Consider the following 16140-nt stretch of genomic DNA (forward strand, 5'->3'; position numbering starts at 1 on the left):
AGCAGACCTGGAAGCATCAGCCTGCCGGCCACCCCTCTCGTCTGGTCCACATCACCACCCCAGACCAGGAAGAGGCTGAAGTCTAGAAAGGCCTTGCTCACACTGATAAAGTCCCCTCACACTATGTTGGGTGATGACACCAAACTCTTATCTTGGGTTTAAGATGTTCTGCCCAGCCCAGCCGCTGTGGCTCAGTGGTTGAGCATTGACCCATGCACCAAGAGGTCGCTGGCTTGATTCCTGGTCAGGGCACATGCCCAGGTTGTGGACCTGATCCCCACTGGGGGCATGTAGGAGGTGGCCAATCCATGTTCTCTCTCATCGATGTTTCTATCTCTCTCTCTCCTCCTTTCCTCTCTCTGAAGAAAAAAATATTTTTAAAAGATGGTCTGCTTGGAACCCCTCCTCTTGCAATCAACCGGGCATTCTTTAAAAAAAATTTTTTCTTCACTGATGTTAGAGAGGAAGAGAGACAGAAACATCGATGAGAGAGAACATCTACTGCCGCCTCCTGCATGCCCCCACTGGGGATTGGGCCCACAACCTGGGCACGTGCCCTGACCAAGGATCAAACTGGAGTCCTCTTGGTGTCTGGGTTGATGCTCAACCACTGAGCCACACCAGCCAGGCTCAACTGGGCACTCTTGCTGCGGTTAACACTCATAGCCTCCTGGGGTCTCCCAAGGTTGCACATCTGGGATTACGCTGTGTGGGGTGAAGGCGATGAGTGTCACTAATCAGTGAAGGAGGTCCACAAAGAGCCCCTTGCTTTTCACCTTCCCCTGCCAAAGCTGTCCTGGGTCGGGGGAGGGACAGGCAACCCACCTCAGCTCCTCCAAGTTGGTGGCAGCGTTGAGAGTCTTGGAAAGGTGATAGCAGCCACTGTCACCAATGTTGTTCCTACTCAGGCTGGAGAAGCAAGGAACAGACCAAGAAGCCTTTGTCAGGAGTAAAGGTCTTTGCAGGTGCTGTGCTAGGAACTCTATGGTCTGCAGAGCCTTTAATCATCAGGGAACCCATAAGCCAGTCATAAAACTGCAGGACTGTACCCACTGTCCAAGAGAGAAAACAGAGGCCCAGGGAGGAGCTGTGACCGGCTTAAAGACTCCCAGGGCCAGGCTGGTGTGACCCAGCACTTGAGCGTCGACCCACGCACCAAGAGGTCACCAGTTCGATTCCCAGTCAGGGCACATGCCCGGGTTGTGGACCTGATCCCCACTGGGGGCATGCAGGAGGCGGCCAGTCGATGTTCTCTCTCATCGATGTTTCTCTCTCTCTCTCCTTCTCCTTTCCTCTCTTTCTAAAATCAATTAAAAAAAAATTTTAAAGATTCCCAGGGACTCCCAGGCTCCTGCTGGCCTGGGAGCGGAAGCCACATGTTCTAGTCTGGCCAGGCTTTGCCACCCTGCGCCGGGGTCTCCAGGCCAGCCCAGCTGAATGCCACTTTCACGTGGGTTCCAGCTCAGGCAATATAGCTTCTCCAGGCATCGCTGGCTGATCTGCGCAAATGGTGGGTTTTTCCTTTAACCCAGCCTATTGTTTTTTCTGAACCCTGCCTGAGCCCTGTCTCTGTGAGTGGAAAAAATAAAACAGCCCATGCACACTTAGCCCCACGTTAAATATTTGTCTGAGGGTTGTTTTCTTTTCTTTTGTTTTGCAAATTAAATTTTAGCCAACTGCCTTCCATTAAATTAAATGATGGGTGAAGTGATATGCTCCCCCAGACTCTCTGACCTCATTTCCCACGCACTCTGCACTGCTGTGGGGAGGGCGGGTTTGGATAAAAACAAAGCGATGCTTTGTGTCATGCTCTGGTTTGTTCCTAATCATTTATTTTATATTTTGAAAACAGTTACATGAAAAGAGCGTGTGGCATTTGTTTATCAAAGTGGCCAGAGGCACAGGGGAGACTACGAAGGTCACCGGATCTGGATCTAGGATCAGTGATTTTCGACCAGTGTGCTGCAAGAATTCTCATGTTGTTGTTGTTGTTGTTAATTCTCACCTGAAGGTATTTTTTCTATTGATTTTTAGATAGAATATAAGGGACTGGGGGAAGAGAGAGAGAAAGAGAATCATTGATGAGAGACACATTGTTGGTTGCCTCCTGCACGCACCAAAACTGGGGCTGGGGATCGAACTTACAACCCAGGTATGTGCCCTTGACTGGGAATCGAACCTTTTGGTGCACGGGCCAACACTGCAACCACAGAGCCACACTGGCCAGGGCAAGAATTCTTTTTGCTGTTGTTGTTAATTCTCACTCGAGGATATTTTTCCATTGGTTTTTTGATAGAGTGGGAGGGAGGGAAGGAGAGAGAGAGAGAAACACTGATGTGAGAGAGACACATCAATTGGTTGCTTTCTGTGTGACCCCCAATCAGGGTCAGGGATAGAACCTGCAATCCAGGTAACGTGCCCTTGACTGGGAATCAAACCTGAGACCCTTCGGGCCTAGGGCTGACGCTCTAACTGCTGAGCCAAATCGGCCAGGGTAAGAATTCTTAAGACAATCAATACCTTCCCTGACCAGGTTGCTCAGTTAGTTAGTGTCATCCTGATACTTGGGGATTGTGGGTTTGAACCCCAGTCAGGGTACATACAAGAATCAACCAATGAATGCATAAATATGTGAAACAACAAATTGATGTTTTTCTCTCTTTCTCTCAAATCAATCAAAAATTAAACAAAAATAAAACATGCAATACCTGACTATTTAATCAGGGGCACTGACCTATTTTACCTTAGATGGTCAAATAGAAAGACAATAGTCGTCTGGTGTGAATGTATCAAAATTATGCCTATTGTTTTTTTGTCAGATTGGTAAGAAATATATTTTTTGGTGTGCCACAGAATTTCAGTGATTATTGATGTATGCCATGAGATGAAGCAGGTTGAAAATTGCTGGTCAAGATCTTCGTTACTCAAAGTGTGGCCTGTGGTATACCCAGGCCACCCAGAATAGGTATCGCGTGGGAGCTTGTTGGAAACACGGAAGCTAGGCGACCCAGAAACGGGGCCCAGAACCAGGGTGCGTTTGTGCACATGAAGGGTTCGTCTAGTACCCAACCCCTCTGGTCACTTTTGTAGCCAGGAGAAAGCTGGTGACATTGACAGGCAGCTGTGCCCCCCCCTTCCCCCCAGCAGGATACAGGAATGTCCCGAGGACAGGAGCACGCAGGGTCCCCAGGGAGGTGCCCCTCAATAGAGCTGTGGAGGGAGTCCTCCCACTCATCCCCACGAGTTTATCCGTCACTCACCAGAGGCTCTGCAGGAGGGTCATGTGGCTCAGTCTTTGAGTGAGAACAGCCAGGGTGGGGTCGCCCAGGGGGAAGTGGCTGAGGCTGGAGAAGAGGCCAGAGGAGGACTTGGCATTGATGCGGACCGAGGCCTGTCCAGTCCAGTTGCTCGAGGCCTCAGTGCTCGGCAGTGCCCAGGGGCTGCCCAGACAGCCACTTACATCCGCACCAAACCAAACTGCCCTGGGAAATCCCAACGCTCGCTCCCTGCACGAATAGCAAGGCCATCCAAGCAGCAGCTGTTTCTGAGTCACACTGGACTCACATCAGTAACCAGAGCGACCACAGAGCCAGCAGAGCTGATGGGCCCAGCCGGGCGCAGGGCCATCCTGAGAGGTGGGTCTGTTATCGTCCCTATTTTACAGTGAGTAACACTGAGGCTCAGAGAATTACAGAGCTCTGTCAAAGTCACACACAGAGTAGCAGCATCAGGAACAGAACCCAAGGCTGTAGGACTTCTGTTCCTGGGCCCCAACCACGTGTTACTCACGGGATCCCTTTCCTCTTGGCCCCCAGCCTGGGCAGGACAGGGGTGTCATAACAATAATAGCTAATCCCCGTCAAGTGTGAACTCTGCACCAGGCACTGACATGTATTTATCCCACTTAACCCTCCGACCACTCTAGGAGGCAGGTTCTGCTATTACCCCAAAGTTAAAATAAGGAAAAAAGCACAGAGAGGTTAAGTAACTTGTCCAAGCTCACTCATTAAGAGGTGAACTGAAAGAAACAACTGTCTTTACTTAAAATCAAAGGGTTTTTCTAGAATGTGGGGCCTTCAGCCCCGGGAAAACTGGGACAGTTAGTCACCCAACTGGTGTTGAGCCCGAGTGGTGTGACCCCTAACCAGGGTCCATGCCCCTGACCATTCACTACAGAGGGACAGGTGGGAGACATCGGCTGGGTCCGAGGTCACAGAGGGACACTTAGAAACAACAGGACTCCGGAGGAGGCCTCTGGGCAGTGAGGAGTCATCCCCTCCTTCAGACAGGAAAGGTATCATCATGCCCACGTTAAAGATGGGTTGACTGAGGCGGTGAGAGGTGAAGGAGTCACAAGAAAGGGCAGCGGGTCTGTCCTGTTCTCTGCAGTCCCTCTAGCTCGGGGTCCTGGCCCAGGCGCCCAGGTGAACACACACTTGTCAAGTGTATGAATGAGCCAATGAATGACCTCACTGGGCCTCCAACCTTCCAAATAAAAGCTTCCAGAAGGCAGGGAGGCTGAGCAGAGGGCAGGCACATTGGGGAGGACAGTTCAGTGGGACAACAGGTGAGCCTTCTGGTCAAAGGTCTCTTCATACCACCCCCATCCCTGGGGCAGAGGCCCGACGTGGGAGACTTCCATCGTTAAGGGCAACGTCAGAAGGCTGCTTTTGAGCTGTATTCAAAACACACGTTGAGCCCTGGCCGGTTTGGCTCAGCGGTTAGAGCATCGGCCTGCGGTCTGGAGAGACCCGGGTTCGGTTCCCGCTAAGGGCACGTACCTCGGTTGCAGTTTGTCCCCGGCTCTGGTTGGTCGTGCGGGTGGCAGCCACTCGATGTGCCTCTTTCACGTCGATGTTTCTCTCTCTCTCTCTCTCTCTCTCTTCCTCTCTCTCCCTCCCACTCTATCTGTGCAAAAAATGGAAAAATGTCCTCGGGTGAGGATAAAAAAAAATAAAAAATAAACAAAACACACGTTGAAGAGAATCTGGAGAAAAGTTCACCAACGGCTCTTTCACAGCCGGCTTCCCAGGGGTACCGCCCTCGGGGGATTTCATATCCTTTGTTACATATCTCTACCATGATGGAACTTTTTATAAATAGTGTGTATTTTTGGTCATTGGAAAAACTTAGAGATTAAAAGCAGAAGATGCCCTGTTAAATTTTCCATCGGAATGCTGTCAAGTCTGTGCAAGATGGGCCCCTGTCCGCTAGGCTGAGGCTGTTTCTGGCATTTCTAAGAATTCGATAACTCCAAATTACAGGTGACAGTACGCTGCCAGTACCTAAAAAAAGACGGTAAGCAAATGGCAGCGACATCTGTGGACTTTTCTCTGCCCAGATTTTGTTTTCCTTTGTTCTGATAATAGCATCCTGAAATACCACTCCCCACGAAGTCCAGATCACTGGGTGGACACATGACCCAGATCTGGCCAATCCGAATACTGTGTGTTCAGAACCACAGTGATTGGTTTAGAAAAGGGCATGTGGCCCAAGCTAGGCCTAGGGTCTTTGTGTCAGTTTCTGGGAGAAAGGTGCTCCCTCCCACTAAGCTGGAAGAAAGTAAGCCTGTAGCTGCAGGGACAGTCTGCCTGCGAATGAAGTCAGGATGGAGAGAGAGACAGGGATGGGGGTGGAGGGGTGGAGGGATCAAATCTGGAACCTGGATCCAGGCCAGCCTGAGGCCAGTTGCCTTGTAAGTTTCTGAGACATGAGCCCATCCTTTCTGGCATGGGTGGGCAGGAATGAGCACTGTTTCCTGTGATCAAGCACTTTGTTAGGCTTGGAGCCAGGTAAGGAAGTAAAAAGCAGGGCATTCAGCTTAGCGGGTCCATTCAGGGATTGGACAGTTTGTACTCACCAAAGATGCAAAGGCTCCCAGGCATGTTCCCAACAGTCCCCCTCCCTACAGCCACCCCCTCCATTAACCACACCACTTACTCAAGCCTCTTCAGCCAGAACTTGCCTTCAAGGACCCCCATCAGCACCCTGGAGCCCTCCTCACCAAGCTCATTGTTAGAAAAGCTGTTGGGGACCAGGCAAGAGGTGAGCGTTAGACAAGCCTGCCCAGCCCTGGAACCGAGCTGTCTCGTCAGTACCCTTCCCCTCAGTTCCCCTAGGAGCTGATCCTAGACCACCCCTCCTGTCCAGGCTCCATGAGGGCATCCCTGGCTCCAACAGTCAGGCTCTGGGGTCCTTGAAGAGGGGGCGTGGTGGTCACAACTTACCTGGCTAAGAAATGATGCCCTGAGTGAGGGCTGCAAAAGAGAGGGTAGGGACGAGGGGCGTGCGCGGACACACACACACACTCACACACTCACACACACTCACACTCACACACACACTCGCACACACTCACACTCACACACTCTCACACACTCACACTCACACACACACTCGCACACACTCACACACACTCACACTCACTCACACACTCACACTCACACTCACACACACACTCGCACACACTCACACTCACTCACACACTCGCACACACTCACACACACTCACACTCACTCACACACTCACACTCACACTCACACACACACTCGCACACACTCACACTCACTCACACACTCGCACACACTCACACACACTCACACACTCACACTCACTCACACACACACTCACACACTCTCACACACTCACACTCACTCACACACACACTCACACACACACACACACTCACACAATGATCTTTTCTGTTCCTCAGCTCTCTCTGTACCTCAACACCCACAGCCACCCTGGGTCGAGAGGGTTATGATTCGTGTGAAGATGAGGCCGCCCCGGCCTAGAGAGGCAGTTATTCGCCCAGGAGCACTCTGAGTGAGTGATAAAGTGGGGACCAAGAACACAGCTCTCAGCCTTCCTCGGGCCTCACCCAGAGCTGCTGGGCTTCATCAGGGAGAAAAATGATCCGCTGTGGTCTGCGGCTCACCTTCCCAAGGCCACCCCTCTCCCCCTCCTCTCCACCACTGTCCCTCCCCAGCCCCTCCCCACTGAGACTCACTCCAGCTCGTCCAGGTGGTGACAGTGGCTCAGACCAGATGCCAGGTGGGCCAGGCCCTCAGAGCTCACACAGCTGGAGGCCAGCCTGGTGGGGGTCAAAGGGCAGCAGGTCAGGCAGGAGCTCTGGGTCTCCAGAGCTCTGACTGTTGCTGGTAGAGGGCAAGGGAGTGGGGGGGCGGTTCCCTGGGCCATTGGGGGGGGGGGGCTCCTTTCCTTCATAAATCTCTTCCCCCATGGAGGTGGGTGGGGGGTGGTTCCCGGGGCCATTGGGAGGCCTCCTTTCCTTCATAAATCTCTCCCACCATGGAGGTGGGTGGGGGGCGGTTCCCTGGGCCATTGGGGGGGGGGCTCCTTTCCTTCATAAATCTCTTCCCCCATGGAGGTGGGTGGGGGGTGGTTCCCGGGGCCATTGGGAGGCCTCCTTTCCTTCATAAATCTCTCCCACCATGGAGGTGGGTGGGGGGCGGTTCCCGGGGCCATTGTGGGGGAGAACTCCTTTCCTTCATAAATCTCTCCCACCATGGAGGTGGGGGTGGTGGTTCCTGGGGCAATGGGGGGGCTCCTTTCCTTCATAAATCTCTCCCACCATGGAGGTGGGGGGGGTGGTTCCTGGGGCAATGGGGGGGCTCCTTTCCTTCATAAATCTCTCCCACCATGGGATCAGTAAGTCGAGATACAGCTTGGAGACAGGAGCATGGACTAGTTGATTATTTTCCTAAACAGTCATCATTCAGATGGCAACTCCACAATTTATGCCATAATCGGGCATCACTATAAAACCTAGCTAATTACTGTCATTTTTCATGAGCTCCACACCTTTACTTCAACAACAACAAAAGTAGCCAGTATTGGTGCTAAAGATATATTGGCAAAAGGAGACTTTCTCCTTGATGCAACCAGCTGGGTTACCAGAACTGAATGTTAGAAAAGCTTCACTCTGCAACCATCATACTGGTATTTGATTCAGGTAAGAGTTACCAATGAATGACAAATTTTCATGCGTGAAAGTTTGAGGCAGAACAGGATGTCTACATAGACTTCAAGTAGCTCCATTAAAGATCCTTATAATTAGAAAGGGGAAAAATAGATGAACCTGGCAGATGCCACCTTAACCAAGTGATCACAGTTACTATCACTTCGGTAAGGGGACAGATAGGCATCATGTATCTCCAGATGTGATGCTCTGAGAACACAACAGAACCCCTGTGACATTCCTGTCCTAAGTCTAAGCATGAGGAAACATCAGAGGAACCCAAGCTGAAGGGCAGTCTACAAAATAATTGGCATGTAAGTGTCATGACAATATCATGAAAGACAAAGAAGGGCTGAGGACCTGTTCCAAACTGGAGGAGACAAAGAGAGATGACAACCAACTGCAGTGTGTGGTCCTGGGTGGAATCCAGGACTGGGGGAAATGCAATAAACATTACTGGAATAACTGCAAAACTGGAATATAAGCTGTAGTTCAGATCATAGAATTGCATCAGTGTTAAATTTCCTGAATTTCATGTTTTTACTGGATTATGGCAGAGAATGTCCTTGTTCTTAGAAAATTCACTGAAATATTAAGGGATGAAGGGGCATGACCATGCTACTTACTTTCAAGTGGTTGAAAGAAGAGGAAAAGAGGGAGAGGGGAAGAAACGAGGGGAGGGGTGAGGAAGCAGGGAGGGGCAAAAAGAGCAAATGTGAAAAAAATATTGACAAAGGCTGAATTTAGAAAAATGGCATATGGAAGTTCTCAGTCTTCTTGCAACTCTTCTATTAGGTTGCAATTATTTCCAAATACTTTTTTAAAAAAGAAAAAGTATGGAAAAGGGAATTTCTTTCTTGCCTTGTGGCCATGTCTATGACCACATACCCTGACATCATTTCCAGGACTGAGTTGTGGTCCCAGCCCCCAGGGTATGGACACAGAGCTCCTCCGAGCTGGGGGGGAGAAGAGGGGAGTGGGGGGAGCAGGGCAGAGCATGGGGGCCTGAGTGACTGTCTCTGCATACCTGAATGTCTTCAGTGTGCCGAGGGATGGCAGGAAGCTTCGCAGCAGCAGGGAACTGCTCTGGCAGAGGTTCACCTGGGACAAGCTGAGAGGCCAAGCACATTCCAGAGAGTTTCCGACTGGACAAACTCAGGGGTCATCAAGCCCATGGAGATGGGGAGGCCAAGAAAGGGGAAAGGACCACCCAAGAGCTCCCGATGGGGCAGGGTCCCCTTATGCCACCCTGGGGCTGTCCCCCACCGGCCAACTGTGATTCTCTCCTGCACAGGGAAGCAGGAAAGCCAGGGTCTGGCACTGCCCCAGGCTCTGTTCATCCTTCTCCTGGCCTGGCCAGCCTTCACAGGAGGCCTGCAGTGGGCCCAGACATTTCGGGGTGCTGACCTGAGCTGCCGCAGCCAGGTGCATGTCTGCATCAGCTGCCTGACAAGAGGACTGTGGTGGGTCTCAAGGTCACAGTGAGCCAACCTGGAAGTAGACAGAGAGGCAGCAGGTTCTGAACACCTGGACCAGTATCAGGGACTCAGTCCCTTACCTTGAAGCGGTATATAAATACTAATCAATAAAGTTCCACAATTTACTCTTCAGTTACGGGAAGTGCTATGATGGAGGGGCCCCGATGGGGGTGGTGCGGTGTGCAGGTCCTTCACCGCATGAGGGCACTCAGCCAAGGAGGTGAGTTGGGGCTGAGGTACAACTATGGTTTGTTCTCCAGAATGTATACTGCAGGGCTGCATTCATCCATGAGGGGTGACACTTAATTTCCAAGAGTGGGTAATGGGAGGACTTGACAATGTCTGGGGGTTCAGAGGGGCCTTCCTGAGGTGGTAGCATTTAACCTGAGGCCTGAAGGAAGAGAGGCAGTTAGCCAAGTGAAGGAGGAGGAAGAGGGGACGAGCGAAGAGAACATTCTAGGCAGGGAGCCACCTGTGCAAAGCCCCTGAGGTCAAAGGGAGCAAGGTGGTCTTCGGGGAACTGAAAGCTGAGTCAGGGTTGGGGTGAGGATGGACAGCATGAGAGGCAGATTAAAGCAGACCTCATGGGCCACGTAGCGACTTTGGACATCAAAGGACTCTGAGCAGGGGCACGAGAAATACTGGTCAGAAGCAGCAGTCCCTAACCCATCACCAACCACTCGCTTGGGGCTCCGGGAACGGGGTCCCACCTGAGGACCACGGCCTCCGCGCTCTCCTGACGGGGAAATTTCAGCTGCACGCAGAGCTGGCTCTCGGAGATGCTGAGGAGGGAAGAGGGGCCAGTGTGAGGCCCGCGGCAGCTTTCCTGTGTTGGCTGAGCGGGGTCCAGGCTGCCCTGAGCTCCCAGACCCAGGGTAACCTAGACACAGGTCAGTGGGACACCAAAGCCCTTGCTCTTAGGTACTCCACATCGTTCTGTCACCCCTGGTCACGGAGCCACAATGTATGTTACTGCAATCCAGGGGCCACTTCTAGGCAACCCGTGGGCCTCCCAGCCGGATCACCTGGGATCCAACAGCCCTGTGTCTTGATCCGGGCTGCCTTCCTCTTCCTGGCACTGAGCCTGACTGCTGCACCCGCCCCAAGCGTGTGCAGCCCCTCATACGTGCCCCGGGAGCTCCTGCCGTCTTGGGGACCCAGAGAACTCACTAGTGGGATGGCTATTACCCCACAGGACAGGAGACTAACGTCTAGTGAGAGAAGGTCCCAATGGTCATGAGACGGTGAAGAATTCAGAGGGGGCTCCTCCCTGGACTCACTTCATTTCGGTGACGCTGCCTGAGGCCTGGGCGCAGACTTGTAGCAGGGTGAACAGCCCAGCTCTGCTCATCCACGGCTCCTCCACCCTGTCACAGAAGTGGGTACAGATAAAGGTCCCCCTGGGTAAGCAGAGGGAGGGAGGAGAGTGCCAAGGGAGTCCTAGAGGCTTTTTGGGGCTTTGCTTATTTTAAAGGTATAAAATTATTCAAGTAGGCATAAGCATAACACAGGAAATTACATTCTCATTCCAACAGTTATTGCAACAATCCCAACAGAAAATGTTATTTTTTAAATAATATTTCAGATTAAACAAAAGATCCACATAATGTTACACTGCAAAGAGAAGGAGATAAAACTGTGTATAAAACATGATTTTAATTTCTTACTTGAGAAAATAAAAAATATATATGGAGAGAGAGAGATGAGGAAAATATCTTAAATGTTCACTTATGGTAGTTGTTTAGATGGTGAGATCTCTATGATGGTTTTAATTTTATTTCTTCTTTAATTTTCAATATTTTCTGGACTTTCTAAATATGCATACATTAACTTAGACACAGGAAAAAGAGAGTTGTTTAAAATATGTCTGCTTTTAAAGTTTATACATAAAATTTTATTTTTTCATCAATCCTCACCAGAGGATATGTTTTTATTGATTTTAGAGAGAGAGGAGGTGGGGGGAGAAACACCTATCGGTTGCCTCTTGTAAGTGCCCTGACCGGCAATCAATCCCACAACCTTGTGGTGTGTGGACAACACTCCAGCCAACTGAGGCACCTGGCCAAGGCTGTATTGTATTTAAAAAAAAAAAAATTTTTTCTTTATTGATTTTTAGAGAGAGAAGAAGGGAGAGGGAGAGGGAGAGAGAGCTAGAAACATCGATGAAATAGAACATCGGTTGGCCGCCTCCTGCATGACCCCCACTGGGGATTGGGCCCACATCCTGGGCATGTGCCCTGACTGGGAATCGAACCAGCCACCTCTTGGTGCATGGGTCGATGCTCAACCAATAAGTCACACTGTCTGGGTTGTATTTTTTTTTTTAGGTACTATTTTCTTCTTATGCTCTTATGTACTTTTCCACAAATTTCTACAATTAATATATTTTATTTTTAGAGTAAGAAAATTTTATTTAAAATTTTTTTTTCTTTATTGATTTTAGAGAGAGAGGAAAGAATAGAGAGAGATAGAAACATCAATGAGAGAGAACATCAATTGGCCACCTGTTGCATGCCCCCCACTGGGGATTGGGCCTACAACCTGGGCATGTATGTGCCTTGACCGAAAATCGAACTGGCAACCTCTTGGTGCATGGATCGATGCTCAACCACTGAGCCACACCGGCCAGGCAGAAAAGCTGTATTTTAAAATGTTATTTTAGGCCCTGGCCGGTTTGGCTCAGCGGTTAGAGCGTCGACCTGTGGTCCAGAGAGACCCAGGGTCGGTTCCCACTAAGGGCACGTACCTCGGTTGCAGTTTATCCCCGGCCCTGGTTGGGTCGTGCGGGTGGCAGCCACTCAATGTGTCCCTTTCACGTCGATGTTTCTCTCTCTCTCTCTCCCTCCCACTCTATCTGAACAAAAAATGGAAAAAAAATGTCCTCGGGTGAGGATAAAAATAAATAAATAAGTAAATAAATAAATTAAATGTTATTTTCAGTGACTGAAAAATTCTGGGTGCATAACCAAAAAAATTGAGGGCAGAGATACAAAGAGATATTTGTACATTTATGTTCATAGCAGCATTATTTACAACAAGCAAAAATAGAAGCAACCCAAGTATCTATCAGTGGATGAATGGATGAACAAAATGTGGTACATACATGAAATGGAATAGTATGCAGCCTTAAATAGAAAGAAAATCCTGACACATGCTACAACACGGATGAACCCTAAGGACATTACGGTACGTGAAATACGCCAGTCACAAAGAGACAAATACTGTATAATAGCACTTCTTTGAGTTCCTAGAGTCGTCAAATCCATAGCGACAGAAAGGAGAAGGGTGGTTGCCAGGGGCTGGCGGAGGGGAATGGGGAGTTACTGTCCAGTGGGGCCAGAGTTGCAGTTTTGCTAGAAGAAAAGTGTTCTGGAGATGGATGGTGGTGATGGTTGCACAACAAGGTGAGGGTACTTAACACTACTGAACTGTACATTTGAAGATGGCTATGATGGTCAATTTGGGGGAATAGCAGACAATGTGCCTCATCGCAGGCTGCAGTGAGATGTGGCCAGCCCTGGACACGAAGCATGTTTTTGACACAAATGTGTAACTGAACCACAGCCAGCCTTTTTTTAAAAATCCTCACCCCAGGATATTTTTCTACTTATCTTCAGACAGTGGGAGGGAGAGAGGGGGAGAGAAAAGGAGAGAGAAACATCGATTGGTTGCCTCCTGCACGACCCTGACCAGGGCTGAGGACAAACCACAACCCAGGTATGTGCCCTTGGCCGGAATCGAACCCACGACTCATTGGTACGCGGGCCGACACTCTACCGCTGAGCCAAACCGGCCAGGGCAACACAGCCAGCCTTTTGATCTAAATTCCAGTTCCAGGAACGTCAGGGGTTAGAGGAACAAATTCGAAGACATCATGATGAAACAACCAGACTGAGTCAGAAAGTGGGTCAGTCCACGGCGCAGTAGGGGGTTTGTCAACAGGCTCTGCAGTGAAAGAGGAAAGTGGGGGTGACACGGATTAAGGGTCCTAAGAGCCATCACTCCATTCCAACCAACCATCAGTTCAGTTATTACACTGCTGCATCCTGGATCCCACAGGCCAGCCTTCCACAGGCGGACAATGGGACCTGGTAGATGGGACCAGGTAATACATGGCGCCAAGGAGTCGCTGCTGAGTTTCATAGGTGTCCTCGTTCAACTGTGAGTCTGTAGAAAATGTCCTTATTTTCTAAAGATTCATGGTGAAATATCTGAGTGATTTTTAAAATATGTTTTTATTGATTTTCTTAAGAGAGAAGAAGGGAGAGGAATAGAATCGTCAGTGTGAGAGATACATCTTTCGGCTGCCTCCTGCACGCCCCCTACTGGGGATTGCAACCCTGGCATGTGCCCTGATTGGGACTTGAACCGGGACCTCCCAGTCCATGAGACAACACTTAATCCACTGAGCCACACCAGCTGGGCTATCTGAGTGATATTTGATGAGATCTATAACTTACCTTAAAACACTTCAGCCAAAATAAAAATGTGAAGCAAATTTAGAAAAATATGAACCATCGCCATACCTAGGTGATGGGAATACGAGTTTTCAAAATGATTCTACTTTTGGTATCTTCTCTCTTTTTCTGAAAGTTTTAAAATGACTGTAGTGAATGAACATGCTATTGATTATATGCTATTTTTTACCTCAGCTGGGTATCCTTTGGAGTTTTGTTTTGTTTTTCTTAATTCCCCAAGCACAGGCCCTGCCCTGGAGAGGGGGCTTCTCTGTGTGCCTGGGAGGGTCTCTGGGAGAATGGGCAGGGCAGCTCGGTGTCCAGGTAGCAGGGTTCTGGGTGCAGGAAATGGCCAGGGCCACGATCCTGGGGGCCCACGCCAGTGCCCGCCCCCGCCCTTCGTTCACCACTCCCCCGCCAGGGACACAGGATGACGATACCTGAGACGGAGCAGTCCCACTGGCCACCTCACCAGACTCAGGAGAACGGGCAGGTCTTTCAGGCCCAGGCAGCACTGGCTCAGCCTGGGACAGAGGTAGGTTACGACTGTGGCTCTGGTAGGGCCCCCACCCTTCAGCTGCCCCATAGGCTGGGCCCAGTAACTCACGTGAGCTCCGTCAGTCGCCAGGCCCGGCTCAGGCCAGCGGCCAGTCTGGTCATGTGCTCCGGCCCGAAGCTGCACTTTCCCAGCCTGAGGGAAGAGGGCACGGATAGAGGCAGAGGCCTGTCAAGGCTGCTGTCCTGCTTCCTCCCGGTCCCCCAACCAGGGCCTGTGGGGGCCCCCACTGAGTGCAAAGGCCTGGATCAGGGCCTGAGAAAAGGCCAAAGGGCAGCTCCTGTCCTGGGAGCTTCCAGTCTCTTTGGAGACACTGTCCCCCAAGAAAGTGCTAGAAGTGAGTCACTGAGCCCTGACTAGGCCGGCGGCGCCAGCCCCAGGGCAGCAAGCAGGCACGCCGACCTCGCGTACTCTCTCGTTGAAGTCCAAGTGTCATTGCTGGTGGAGAAACGGCCGACCCGAGGACTCAGACTTGGTCAGAGTAAGGGCAGAATTGGGTTTCAGTCCCTCTCAGCCTACTCTAGACCCAAACCCATAACTCTACCCTCCTCTCGCCTTATTCTAGGCTCCCTTGGAAGGAGGGCCTGGGACTCTCTCTGTGGCCCTGCCTCGCAGCCCTGTGTGGCCAGCAGACAAGCCCCCGGCCAGGCCTCATGGACAGGCTGAGGAGGGCCCCACACAGCCCAGGGCTGTTCATGCAGACAGACAGGGCCGCTGGTTCTCCGGGAGGGCTGACACCTGGGCTGGGTCTGCAAGGACGGGAGCCTTTCATTTCAGAAAAGGCAGGAGAGGGAATGTCAGGCTGAGCGCCCAGGGCCAGGGATGCTTCCTCGGGAGTGTGTGTTCAGTGAGGGAGGAGCAACGATGGTCCCTTGTGGCTGAACACGTGCTGATGCGTGTTGTGTGTGGGGGTGTGTGTTGTGTGTGTGGGTTATGTGTGTGTGTTGTTTGTGTAGTTTGTGTGTTTGTGTGTAGTGTATGATATGCGACGTGTGTCTGTGTGGTGTGAGCGTGGTGTGGTATGTGCATATATATGGTATGGGAGGTGAGGAAGAACGTGTTAAGAGGTGACAGTCAAGTCAGACTGTGAGGGAGACCACCAGGCTAAGGAATTTGAACTTGGTCTTGGGGGCAATGGGGAGCCACTGAAGGGCTTGGAGCAGTGGAGTGGAGTAGCACAATCAGATATGTGTGTTGGGAAGATCCCTCTAGATGTTGTGGGGTGAATGGATTGGAGGAGGCCTGGTCAGGGCCAGTGGACCAGTTTGGAGGCCATGATCATAGCTGAAGTAAGATGATAGAGCGCTCACATGAACCAGGCCCTTTCCAAGAACTTTATACATAATAACTCATTTAATCCTCACAATAGCCCTAAGGGGGATGATCCTATTATTACCCCCATTTTACAGACGAGGAAATGAAACACAGAGAGGTTAAGTCACTTGTCTAAAGTCACACAGCGATACGTGGTGGAGTTGGTGTTTATCCCCATATGGCTCCAGAGTCTAAGCTCTTAACCATGACACTCAGAAGCCTCCAGACCTATAGTCAGGACATGGCTAAGAGGCACAAATACAATGCGAAGGCCTGGTCCGGGGGCTGGAAGTGTGGGGGCACTGGGGGCAGATGAGGGGCAGTAAGCATGAAGCAGGCACGTGAAGGAGGAGA

The 16140-nt window shown here is 50.8% G+C and overlaps 1 protein-coding gene across 38 annotated transcripts in view; it reads right to left on the minus strand.

The window, feature by feature from the left end:
• The window catches only part of NLRC5 (NLR family CARD domain containing 5), an 85816-nt gene that overhangs the window by 5857 nt on the left and 63819 nt on the right, over positions 1 to 16140 (minus strand). For 35 of the 38 annotated variants that reach the window (XM_036276124.1, XM_036276126.1, XM_036276125.1 and 32 more), the window contains 10 exons: positions 14524 to 14607; positions 14357 to 14440; positions 10740 to 10826; positions 10170 to 10241; positions 9389 to 9472; positions 9009 to 9092; positions 7010 to 7093; positions 5941 to 6024; positions 3261 to 3344; positions 826 to 909 (listed from right to left, as the gene is read on the minus strand). In XM_036276124.1, coding sequence (XP_036132017.1) covers positions 826 to 909; positions 3261 to 3344; positions 5941 to 6024; positions 7010 to 7093; positions 9009 to 9092; positions 9389 to 9472; positions 10170 to 10241; positions 10740 to 10826; positions 14357 to 14440; positions 14524 to 14607 — 831 coding nt within the window. Of the gene's footprint in view, positions 1 to 825; positions 1053 to 3260; positions 3345 to 5940; positions 6025 to 7009; positions 7094 to 9008; positions 9093 to 9388; positions 9473 to 10169; positions 10242 to 10739; positions 10827 to 14356; positions 14441 to 14523; positions 14608 to 16140 lie in introns of those variants that run through there. The other 3 variants (XR_004961203.1, XR_004961202.1, XM_036276132.1) reach the window with 3 other exon arrangements.

Source organism: Molossus molossus, unplaced genomic scaffold, assembly GCF_014108415.1.
Source record: "Molossus molossus isolate mMolMol1 unplaced genomic scaffold, mMolMol1.p scaffold_m16_p_21, whole genome shotgun sequence".
NCBI classification, from domain to species: Eukaryota; Metazoa; Chordata; class Mammalia; order Chiroptera; family Molossidae; genus Molossus; species Molossus molossus.